Genomic DNA, 12395 nt, shown 5'->3' on the forward strand with positions numbered 1-12395 from the left:
TGTCATCAATATTTTCAAGACATGCTAAAGCTGATAAGGAGTCCATGCAGATTACCCACTTTGTTGGTGTCTCGTTTGTTTCGATAAAGCAAGTGGCTTGAAGAATTGCCACTAACTCCGCTGTTGTTGGTGACGACGTGCATCCTAGTCGACAAGCGAATACTCTACCTCTAAGGATGGTATAACATAAGCTGCAGGCGCAAAATCTTTGATTACAGAGCCGTCCGTGTACACGTGAATAGATTAGTGGTACTTGTGAAATAGGTGATGTAACGTTAATTGTTTCGCTGCTAACATGGAAACGTCGCTTTTATTTTTATGCCCTTCGATTGATGTTTCTATTTTCGGCGCCTGCAGGAGCTATGGTGGGTAGCAGAGGTCCGAGTGCCAAAAAGCTGATCGTGGAAGTCGTGATTTATGCTCTTGAAACATGGCATGTATCTGAGCACCCGGCTTGTTCTCTATCAGAGAGATAAGTGGGCGCGCAGAATGCTGGGAAGAAATTCTGAAGAGATGTTGGCATGTTTCCAAGCTGCGAATTACGGTGAAATGTGGTTCCCTTGCTTCTGCAATAGTGAGGCGACTGGATGTATTCTGCTCAGTCACATTTTGTGTGCCTTTCTTTTTAGTTTGCCATACTGTTGGTATGTCATGAGAGGAAACAGGTAGAGTTGTTCAAGTAGAATCGCTGTATAGGGAGCTATCTGAAACCGGACACACAGCTATGTTCCCTGCAATTTTACATATCCATTGAGCTTCCTCTTTTGTTCCATAATTTCAGCACACAAAGAAGCAAACAAACGCATGATTAGCACGGTACTATGAAGCTCTCCTCTCTTTCTTACTGTGTTGACTAATGCAACTGTGCAGTTCTTGTGATTTCGGGATTTTAACAAATGATTAGGCACGTCATCGTTGCACTTCGTCAATTATAGCGATGAATGCACGGTAGCTGTTCAGCACGCAAACTTATAGATATGCAATTGACATTACTACCCCTCGCTTTAGGCAGACAAAACGGCTACAGGGGATGGATAAGGCATAAGGTAAAATGGGGGTACAAAAAAAAAAACGAGAAAAAACGAAAAAAAACAACAACAACGAAAGTTGCCGCAAAATGCAATGGGCTAAGCTGAAATGAACGATTCCGTGCTTGAGGCTGAATGTACTGTTTGTCGCACAGCTCGTCCGAGGAACAGGCAGCATTATGCAAAAAAAGAAGTGAGGCGTGCAGACAGGACACAAGAGTAGAGAAGTGGACAACACGAACGCCGACTATCAACTGAAGGGAGTTGAACCTTCAGTTGAACAGGCAGCGCTGCGCAATTTTAGTGCTAGCCGGACGAAAAGCTAGCTGACGCATTGGGCCCTGCGTGTGAAAGAGATGCGGCATTGCACATGTGCAGGTGATAATTGGTGGACAGTCGACCATTCCTTTACCGTACGTGAAGCACTTGCGTCAGCCATACAAAAAAAAAAAATGCTTGTTGCAGATGAAGGCGCACCCCGCGTAATGCGATTGTCTACCAGGAGTCTCTTGGTTGAGGAACTTCAATAATGTTTTTACTGCCGTTATACACACTGCTTATTTACTGCCGTCATCCACACTGACCGACTCGGAGCACGACCTCGGTATGGAGTGTTAGCCTCACCGCCTTGAGCGCAGGTGCGTTCTTGTAGTACATACGTAGATCAGGCCAATGTTTCTGATCTGAGCTCTGACCGCTGTTCGAGACCTGGTACCGAAATCGCTAAGCATTTCGTTCGCAAGTGTTATTTGACATATGCTGGCTGCCTTCGTTAATATGATGTCCAGCATCAGAATTGGCTGGAAAAGACTTTTGCGAGAAATTCTAGCGTAAGAGCTTCTTGTGAATACGGGTCCTGAACTTTCTCTTCGCAACCAGTGTCAGTAGCGTAGGTAAAACCCACCATGGCCCTACGCTTGCGGCGCCGCAGCCAGAAATGCCCAAACATGCATGGGCAGATGCCTCGGTTCGTCATTTTCGGAGTTGCCAATAATCGTTGAATCGTGATCCCCTATGCTGGACATCGGACGCAAGTATGGCTGACGTGCATACAGAGATGTATCTGTTTTCCTTCCCACTAAACAACGCAGTATTTATGCATGTTTGCGGTGTCTATTACCTGCAGGACACGCTGGCTCGACTGCCGCATGCGTGGCTCGTGGCTTCAGCGGACTCCGGCGTGTGGCTCTCGGAGGTGATTGCACCGCAAGTTGAGCTACCAGGGGTCACGACGCCAGGGTAGCGCCCTTGCTCGCTGCCTTGGCGCCTGTGCCGCGCCAGTGTGGCCCCTCTAGGCACCTTCGTAGGCGCAGCGCGTACAGTACGGCTCGAGCCGCCCCGCATCTCCCTCCCTACTTTATTTTCTGTCCGTCTTTCTTTGTCACTTCTTGTGAATCTCGTTTCACCACGGTCGGCGCAGCAGGCAAGCGAGGCCGTCTCCCGCCCGGGCTAAACATAGCCCCGCTGGATTTAAACCAGACGCTGCCTTTGTGCGCGGCCGCTCTCCTACCAGGGCGCACTCGGCTGCCGCGCGGCCAGGCGCGGAGGCGGTCCGCGCATACGAGGGCCGGCGCGTCCAGATTCCGGCTGTGTTGTTGCTTTCGCGCCCTCTGCGAGTGTGTGTCTCAATGCGCGCAGGCGCCTCGAAGCCCTGGCTTAACCTACTTTTTCTCGGACCGCGCGCTGCTCCCTCTGCTCCTTTTTGTCCGCTGTCACGGCACGCTCCAGGTGAGGCGTCGGCACCCTGCGAACAGAGGGAAAGACGAAGCCCGAGATGAAATGGGCAGCGCCCAATATAGTTTTAGGAATCGGGAATCGGAGAAACAGGAAAATGTTGAGTGGTGCCAAGTATACGAGCCCTCTGCAGGTACAACAGCCCGAACAAATAACCAGAAGGAAGCGCGCGAGCCAAGCGGCATGCTCTCTCTCGTCGGAACGGAGAAATTCCTTCCAGTCTACTAGAAAATGAACAAGAACTGACAGGGAAGCAGTAGAGACAAGCAGCAGACGCTGATGGCGTTTGTGGACGGATATTTATATTTGCTAAACTATATATACGGGGCCGAGGTACCTCAGATCTTTTAGTTTTCGGGGTTCTGCCCAGCCTCCCTTACTCAGGGAAAAGTTATGCGCGAAACAAGCAAGAGGAAAAAAAAAACACGAAATAAAAACGGCAACAATACCAGCAAGGAAGGGAAAACGCCCGAGTTAAAAGCGGTCTTGCTTTGCTCTTGAGAGGGGTCATGCAGTCACGATTTTTTTTTTTTCGCTCGAACACTTAACGCTGTCCATAAAAGCTCGCGCAGTGGGCACTGTTGGGGGTGTTTCGAAGGACGCAGGGGAAACGCCTACTCGTGTGGGAAGTCTTTGGTCAGCTTTTCTTTCGCGAAGATGAGGAACACGTCGTCTTGGGCAGATCAGAAATTCTATAGGCGTGTTATTCCCTACAAGTGCAGCAACACCGTCCGTTAGTTAGGCAGAGTGCGTTGGGCGTTTGGTCGCATGTGTGAGCCTTATCCCCATCATTTTCTCTCTTCTCTCACTTTCCTGTGAATGAATGCCCCTAAAATGTCCTTGAATGTCCTTGAATGAGAACTGCCGTGCGACTAGCCGCTCGAGGCACCTTGCGTGTGTTCACGGCCTCCTTTGACGACCGGAAAAACACTTTAATGTAGAACGTATTCAGCAACAGAAAGCTGTATCGGGAGTTTTTCATGTTCCTCTACAATTTTGCTCATTGATCTACATTTTGCTCATTGATCCAATCATAATAATTGAGAATATACGTAATTAATTAAGATCAATTATATGATTAGGCGGTATGAAACAAAAATGATCTAAGTATCTCCAAGCGATGGCAAACATTACCTTGGTTCTGTCCAGCTACGTAGCATTTGCATATTTTTAAAGTTTGGCTCAAGTTAATTGAAACACCCTGTATGCAGTATTTGATATCGAGAGAGTGAGTGAGGTTAACGGTCCTGCCATGAAACGAATTTACAATGAAAAAAGTAACTCAAAGAAAATTAACATCAGAAAGCGCAGGGCCGTCCGAAGTCACACGGATGATGTTTACACCAATTAATCTCAACTACATCATATACAGGCGACGCGCGCGGCCGTGTGCTCAGCAGCGCAGCTCCGAAGTCACTATACGATACCACAGCCGGTATGTTTCATTACACCACTTCCTCTTCAGCAAAATTTTAAACTGCGCGAGTGAGACAGGACATGAACAGAAACATAGACGCACACACAAAGCGCAGATGTCATGTCCTGTCTTCTTCGCGCAGTTTAAAATTTTGCTGAATCTATGAACCGACTAGCCCTACAACATGCCTTACTCCACTTCCTCTTGTTAGCCAATAAGTGCACATTGCAAGCGACAGTGTCGAGAGAGAGATAAATATGACAGGTCGAACAGGAAGGTTAGCCAGGGCAAATGCCCGGTTGGACATCAGCGCACCTAGCAGTCACGAGCTGAAAATAAGCGTGGTTGTTATAGGAAGGCGTCGTTTCTCGCTTCTATCTATACAGCAAGGCAACAAAATAAAAAAAAAGTCCCGAGGAAGTAGGTTATGGGCCCCTAGCCTTATTGTGTGCACGGGCGGTACACTCCTAGCCACACGGGCCATATCGCGGCCGCAAGCCTACCGGAAACTGCCCGTGAATTTCTATGTATGGAAACAGGGAAAATTTCGAAGGCATTTTTGTGTAGAGAGAGGGAATTTGTGACGCAAATACTGGGTATCACAGCTCCAGTCAGATTATCGAGCGCAAAAAGCTCAGTTGCTGTTTTCGGATAGAAAAACAAAACATGGCAAAACCTAGCTATTCTTGTTCAGTTAGCCGATTGAGCGCACACTGAGGTGTATACATCACTGCTTGGGTGGCGTCATAGAAAGAGAGCGGTATCTTAAATGCCACAGTGTACTGCGTAGCAGTGCAGCAGGTAAACTGCGGGCTAATGTCCGTATTTTTGAATGCGACTGAGGGGCGGGGAGAAGGTAGAAAACATGAGCAGAAAGAAAAATAGGAAAGAAGCGACTGTTCGGCGCACACACATTAAGGCAGCCAAGAAATCAGGGTTCACCGTTTGTCGCTCATTGATGATGCATAAAAAAATAGCAACAAATAACCAAAACAAATAGCAGCAGCTAGCGCAATTAAAGCCGCTCAAGAGGACGTCGCTCGGGGATCATGGTTCACGAAGTCTATAAAATTATTAATTCATTCATTTCTTGTAATATCAGACTACACAGACATTATAGAGGGGAGAAGCGAATTGTACAAAAAAAAAAAAGAACTGTTACGAAAAAAGCATGAAAAAATATTCCTCAACGAACAGCCCTCTCTGACAGCAGACAACTCAATGAATGTAGACTGCACGGTGGAAAGCGACGTTTTGCTCGCGCTGAAACAGCTGTGCTATCAGGGAAAGCACGCGATCTCTCCTCCGTGGCTAACGCCTTCGCAGTCGCGGCTGTCATCAACACCAACGCGAAGATAGCGCGCATTCGTGAATTTCATAGACATCGCAAGAGAAATGAGTCATGCTGCGCTTAGCCCGGACGGAAGGTGCGGCAATAGGTATGGTGCTACGAAATTTATAGTGTTGCGGACTTTTCAAAAAATCGCCTGTGGCATATACCATAATTCTTCTCCTTGATATGGATTGTTCGACAATACGGACATTACTAGCACGATAAATCGAAACAAATACACAAACAATATAAAAATTTACTAATTGACTTCGTCGATTACTTTACGCCTCATATATCAATTTAGGAATTGTAGCCAGTGAGTTTGCAAAACGCATCCAGTTGAAATGAATTTCCAGGATGACGCCAGTTTCGAAGTGTCATTTCCCAAAGTGTGGAATGAAATGCGTGGGCGTTCTAGTTACCTTCGCGCTTCAATGCATAAAAAGAGCGTTTTGTTGAAAAAGTAAGTGGACCAAAAGTGCATCTTTTACCTGCGAGTTTGATGGCGCATATCTCCAAACTAGTGTCATTGTGGAAATTCACTCCAAGTGGATGCGCCTGATAAACTCAGAGGCTACAATTGGTAAACTGCAATATGTGACTTAAACGAATTAATTAAGAAGCTAACTACAGAATTTTTGTTAATTAGTTGAATAAGTGTTTCGATTTTTTTCGTGCAAATCATGTCCGCCTCCCTGAGCATCCAGCTCAAGGACTAGAAGTACGTTATCTGCAAAAGGCGATTTTTAAATATTCCATAAAACTTACATCCGTGGAGCATGCACAGTTTCCGGTCCCTCGACAAGCCCGGCGATATATTTCGTGGAAGGCGTGCAACGCTTAGAGCGGGCTTATGAGAAGGGGCAAGGATGCGACATTTTCGCGCAGTTATTTTGGCGCACAGAAGTCTGCGGAGTGCCCAGCTGAGCCTACGCGCCCGGCAGCCCACGGCGGGAAAAGGAGAGAACACAACGCGTCTTTGAAAAGCGGCATCTCAGCGCACGTATGAAGGCGAGCTCTCTCACCTCCGCGTAGCCGCGACCTCAAACACAGCGCCACGGCAGCAGCGTCCAGACGCTTATACAGACCGGGCGCCTCGTCTCCCGTTCTCAACTTTCTTTTATATCACTTTCTTCTTCAGTGAATTTCGCTTGCCACCTCTTCTTTGCGCTCGTCGTCTTCTTCTGAGCGACTCTTTTTTTTTTTTTTTGTCATTCTCGCGGGCGACGGCCGCCGCCCGAACGAACCGGAGCAAGACGGACGTCTTCGTGCAGACCGGATTTGCGCTTTCTTTTTTCCGGTGTCCCTTTCGCGCACAGAAGCAGACGGCGGACGCGAGTGACATTCGCGAAAGGAGAAAAAGAAGCGAAAAAAAAAAAGGACTTTCCTCAGTTCCGCAGGCGAGCGAAGCTCCGGCGCGGGACGTCCCGCGAGCCTCCACGAATGACGATCGCAGCGTCCGCACGCCGTTTCCTCCTCGTATTCCGCCTCTGCTGATTTATAGACGGGATTCGGATTTTGCGGCAGGAGAAAATGTGGGCCCGTCGCCTCTCGTTTATTTACTGTCTTAAATAGATGCTGCGGAGGCAGCTCTCGATGAAAAGAAAGGAATCCCAATGAACGCACGATGCACGCTTCGCGTACGCTGCGGGCATCAGTAGTGCGTATACAACGCACGTACGGCATAAGACCCACGTTTGGCGCGCACTAAATAGAGGCATATATCCCCTCCGTTGTCCTTTTTCGTACAAGCATGCGCATGTAATTTTGAGCAGCACTATGTTTTTAGCAAGCACATTTTGAAGCGAGCCAGTTCAACGTTTCTGCTGAGGATGAGAAGCATGAGGATACAATGCATGGCCGAGAGAATAACGGACTGTTCAGGCAAGAGGACACGTAGATCTAGTCGTTCTCGCTCCGCTTCGCTTATTCACAACCACGGTGGCGTTGCGCGAGTTCACGATAGCTGGGCTCACTTTCGTGTTGTGCACATTGCCTCCACACTTAATGCACAAATTTGTTGAGCCAGTCCCAGTTCTGCACAGAGACTTGCCGGCTGATCGACAATCGACGTATAAAAGCGGATCACACCGTATAATTTCGCGACCCCAGTAGTTCGTGAATGGAGGAGTTTGGGCACATTCATGGCTACTAAACTTCGCAATTTCGGGCTTGTGTTACGGTTAACTACATACGGTTAACTAAACGGTTAACTTGGACGGCAGAATCTCCTTTACGTTTCTGTTTTGTTTTCTTTTTTTTACCATTCCTACTTTTTCGAAACAGTGCAGTCTCTTTAGCCTTCTACGTGGCACTTCAGTCCCACGTGTTCTTCAGGAATGACAAAATCGCGACGCACCTGAAGAGCAAATAGGACAAAGTGCCTCTAACGGCCTCACCGATGAAGCCACTGAACTTCATCTAGCTCATCGAAGTACACGGCACTCCCTCTTTGCAGTGCCGAAGATTTCCCGTACAGCCTTTAAAAGGAATGGTACAGCACAAGCTTGCGTAGCCAATTAAATAGCATTAAGGGCGCGCGAAAATAGCAATAGCAATAAATTAAGGGCGCGCGAAAATAAATGGTTTTACAGTATTTTGAGGAATTGGAGGTGGAAATAAAATGTCGGGAAAAGGATAGAATTTTTTGGTTTGGATCGATTTCATACTCTAGACTTCATTCTTGCAGTTAAAATAAAATTAAAATAAGGGTACGTAGTCACTGATTCGGCAGAGACACTTAAGACTGCTTACGTGTGGGAATGAGAAAACATTATACTGTTTATAGACCTGGGAACGCATGGACGCGCTCACTTTCTGCACTCATGATCTGGCGCCAACTGCTTCCCATCGGCTGCGCCGTCACGTGCCCAATGACGCACGCACTAGGCCACACCTTTAGACAGCCAGACGGCTGTGCCGTGACGTGCGCAATGGCGCACACGTCAGCCAATGGCAAATAGCGCTTACGAACGAAAAGCTCTCGGAATTCGGCCCCTGTTTCGCAGAGAGAGAAGGACTGGAAAAGAAACGCAGGGCAGGTCAGCTCGAGTTGCACCCCGGTTGCCACCCCACACCGAGGGACAGAGAGGGAGAACAAGAGGAAAGCGACAGAGTGCAAACCTGCACATGCACACATGAGGGTTCGTCACGCATGTGGAGTCCAGTTGTTTTTTTGTTTCTGAACTATAGCAGCGCCCTTCTTATTGGCCCCCTGTGCGACCAATGATTTCATTGCGACCGCGCCCCGGAGACATCCTGAAGGGGACTGGCATTTCTCATGTGCTACGCTCTGAACGTAATCAATGCATTTTCGTTCATACGCTACCGCTCTCAGTACATGCCAGCATAGCTTGGTGCTGCCAGGCCAATTTCTATATTTTTTCTTAAAATTAAATTAAATTATGGGGTTTTACGTGCCAAAACCACTTATTATGAGGCACGCCGTAGTGGGTGACTCCGGAAATTTGGACCACTTGGGGTTCTTTAACCTGCACCTAAATCTAAGTACACGGGTGTTTTCGCATTTCGCCTACATCGAAATGCGGCCGCCGCGGCCGGGATTCGATCCCGCGACCTCGTGCTTAGCAGTCCAACACCATAGCCACTAAGCAACCACGGCGAGTATTTTTTGTTACACCGAGCCTCACTGTGTATTCCAGTTGCCAAGCATGGTTTAGACAATCCTGTTGCTAACGAATATCTAAGTTTTGATTGCGGGGCTTATTGTTAATTGGGCTTGCATAATGCAATTATTTATTTTATTAGGCGCCCCTCACTTTTGGAAAACTTCAAACCAATCGCAACACACCGCATAGTAAGGGGAAGAATAAAACTACTTTCCTAGTTGGAAAGATATACACAAAACCTTTTTTTGTAGCTACTTTGATACTTCCTACTTTTTAATGACTCAGTTTCAAAATTCTCATGACGCACTTTCAAGAAAATATAGGGTGTCCCAGCTAAAGCTAGCCAAGCTGTTTAACGAAAAAAAAAAGATAAATATACACGGTGCGAGATACAATTTAAAACCTGCGGTAATCGGTCAGACTTCTGGCGACCGAATACCATAGACATTATTGCGCCGTGTTTTTTAATATTTTTTTTTCGTTGAAAAGCTTGGCTTGTGTTAGCTGGGACACACGTTATATTTAAGATAATACGTGACCTACACCTCTTTGCTTGCTTTTTTCCCCCCATTTCTCAATCGCTAGGGCGTGTTTTTGGTGCTTTGGGGGATAGCCCACCCAACGGTAACCTAATTTCCCAGACTCAACTCATTTAACAAACAGCAACATGCTCACTCTTCGTTAAAATAGCACGCATGCCAAGTATATCTCGTGCACCTGTGAAAAGACAAAGATATCTTGTGTTTCTGTTTGTGCTACGATGTAGAGCGAAACATCTCTCGAACTATGTCTTCTTTTATTATTGTTAAATATACGTCAAAAGATGTTGGTGCTGGTGTGCTCCGACGTGACATATGAAGAGAAACGCTTTGCTAAGAATACAGCCATAGCGATATAAAAATTTCTTTAGGACTAGTTGTTGCGAACAGTTCACGCATCGTCCGTGGTAAACTTATCACGCCACAACACAAGTTCAACCCAGTCCGTGCGAAAAACGAAATATATATAAAAAAAAGGAACAGGAAGAAGCGACCAGGAGGAGGGCGGTGCAAGCTACGGGTGGATCTAGCCTTGCAGAGGCATGCCGGCAATTTCTCTGGCTGAGCGTCTCCTTGTAACTTGCGAGGATAAACATGCATGGGCATAAACAGTTAATCACCGGGCGGCCAGTAATTACGTCGTAAATCTAAATGTATAATTGATTAATTAATTAAATTTCACTAATTATGTTTTAACCAATTACTTCACGATACATATTGCAATTTATTAATCGTAGCGAGTGAGTTTGGCAGGCATATCTACTTCGAACCCATTCTGAGGACGACACAAGTTTTGAGATATGGGCCGCCAAACTTGTGGTAAAAATGCACCGTCGTTACACTTTTTTTTTAACGAAACGCCGTTTTATCGAGTAAGGCACACAAGTAACGGGAACGCCCATGTATTTTGTCGCATTCTTCGAGAATGATTATCTCGAAACTGGCGTAATCCTGAGAATTCGTTCCACATTGATACTCCTAGCGAACTCCCCGGCTACAATTCTTCAATTGCAACATGTCCCGTAAAATAATTGGTTAAAAACATAATTATTGATTTTTTTTCATTAGTGGATTATGCATTTCGATTTCTCGTGCAAATATTGTCCGCTTGTTTGAGCAGTCCAGCTTAAGGATTAGAACTGTGCTATCTGCCACAGGCAATTTTGAAAAATTCCGTATAGTTTTAAAAAAGACGGGCATAACTCTTTATGCAGCTGGGAAGGTCAGACAATGATAAATCAGCTGGGCTTAAGACCATTTTCAGCAAAATTGTGCAGATCCCACGCACTCTGGGAATTGATGTTATGCGAAGCATTCTGCAAGTACCTGTTTATCTAGCATTGTTTGGGGTTCCGCAAAGCGATAACAGGTGGAGCAGCGTGTTTGTATAAATTGAGTAGTTGTGTGCGTGGATCGCGAACGTACGTGTCTTTGACGACAGCAGCACGATTGAACACCATCGTATAGTGGCAATGGTATGATTTCTACGCCCGCCATTCGGTCCGACCTTTCGACGAGGAATTGTTGGTTTTTTCATAGGATGTGTCGGTTGTGGTTGCGAGTTGCCTTCATGAAAGCTTATTCAGCACTAATTGAAATGGCCGACAGTTCTGCTTGTGATGTGTGTGGCTGCGAGGAGAACACTGACCACCTATCATGCCGCTTTCCTCAATTTGAAGCGCAAGGACAGACTATGTCCAACGCATTCAGGGGACTAGACGATCGCCTTCTGAGTGAAGAGACTAGAACACCGTCCCCGCAGATCATCGGCTCAGAAGGCAGTGAAGGCAGCTTTTTAGAGCGCAGCTCTTTGGCGTCCGTTCCTGGGTTTCGCGTCGTCGTCGGCGTTGTCGTCGGCCTCGTAACCAGCTCCGCCCCCCTTTCATCCCCCCAGCGCTAGCAGCGACCGACTGATACCGCTGGATGCCGCTGACGCCGCTAGAGAGTCAAGATAACGTGACTGCATAGAACACCGTCGCCACCATGCAGAAAGAGAAGGAAAGGGTCCCCCCCCCCCCCTGTTCTTGTGTGGCGGATAGGGTGCTCTTCAGTTGCCGACGCGCCGGTTATTTCACGTAGGCCCCGGCACGTCGACGAATACGTGACCACCTTCCCACGGCTAGACCTGGTTCTTAGCGCTGCGGAAGCGAGGGTATCATATTGTTTGTGTCGGCATCGGGGGCGTTGTCCCTGAAACCAACTCCGCAGCTGGGGTTGACTCACTATCGGCGTCAGCGGCATCAGTCAGTCGCTGCTATCTCTTCCCTCCTCCCTTTATCGTGTTGTCCGCTTGCTGCGCGCGCTTCTGCCCCCATCGTTTGCCGCTGGGTGTACACGCCGCCCCCCTCCCCCCTCTTCCTGCGAGTCTCCGGTTGTCAAAGCGCCGGCTCGAACTTAATTCCTTTCTTCGCTCCTCCTCCAATGAAACCCCTGTGCGGTGGCAATCAGAGAGCCAGATCGGTGGCGGCGGATCTGTATATGTGCACCGCCCGAGCCGAAATTGCCGCTGCCGTTCGCCCTGTGCGGTGGCAATCAGAGAGCCAGATCGGTGGCGGCGGATCTGTATATGTGCACCGCCCGAGCCGAAATTGCCGCTGCCGTTCGCCACTGCGAAATTATCTGCCAGTTCTTTCTGAGCCATGAGCGAGACGACCGATGGAAGTCCTCCGTCTGCTGCTGCTGCTGCTGCTGCTAAACGAGCTGCCAGAGCAGAGG

At 47.7% G+C, this 12395-nt stretch overlaps 1 protein-coding gene across 3 annotated transcripts in view; it reads right to left on the reverse strand.

The window, feature by feature from the left end:
• Window positions 1-12395, reverse strand: part of LOC142579828 (protein NDNF-like) — a 237758-nt gene that overhangs the window by 121214 nt on the left and 104149 nt on the right. The window contains exon 1 of one of the 3 annotated variants that reach the window (XM_075690414.1): window positions 2149-2687. The exons of 1 other annotated variant lie outside the window; for it this stretch is intronic. In XM_075690414.1, the coding sequence (XP_075546529.1) occupies window positions 2149-2372 (224 nt within the window). In that variant the 5' untranslated portion in view covers window positions 2373-2687. One more of the 3 variants, XM_075690423.1, reaches the window with a different exon arrangement.

Source organism: Dermacentor variabilis, chromosome 1 (assembly GCF_050947875.1).
Source record: "Dermacentor variabilis isolate Ectoservices chromosome 1, ASM5094787v1, whole genome shotgun sequence".
Classification (NCBI taxonomy): Eukaryota; Metazoa; Arthropoda; class Arachnida; order Ixodida; family Ixodidae; genus Dermacentor; species Dermacentor variabilis.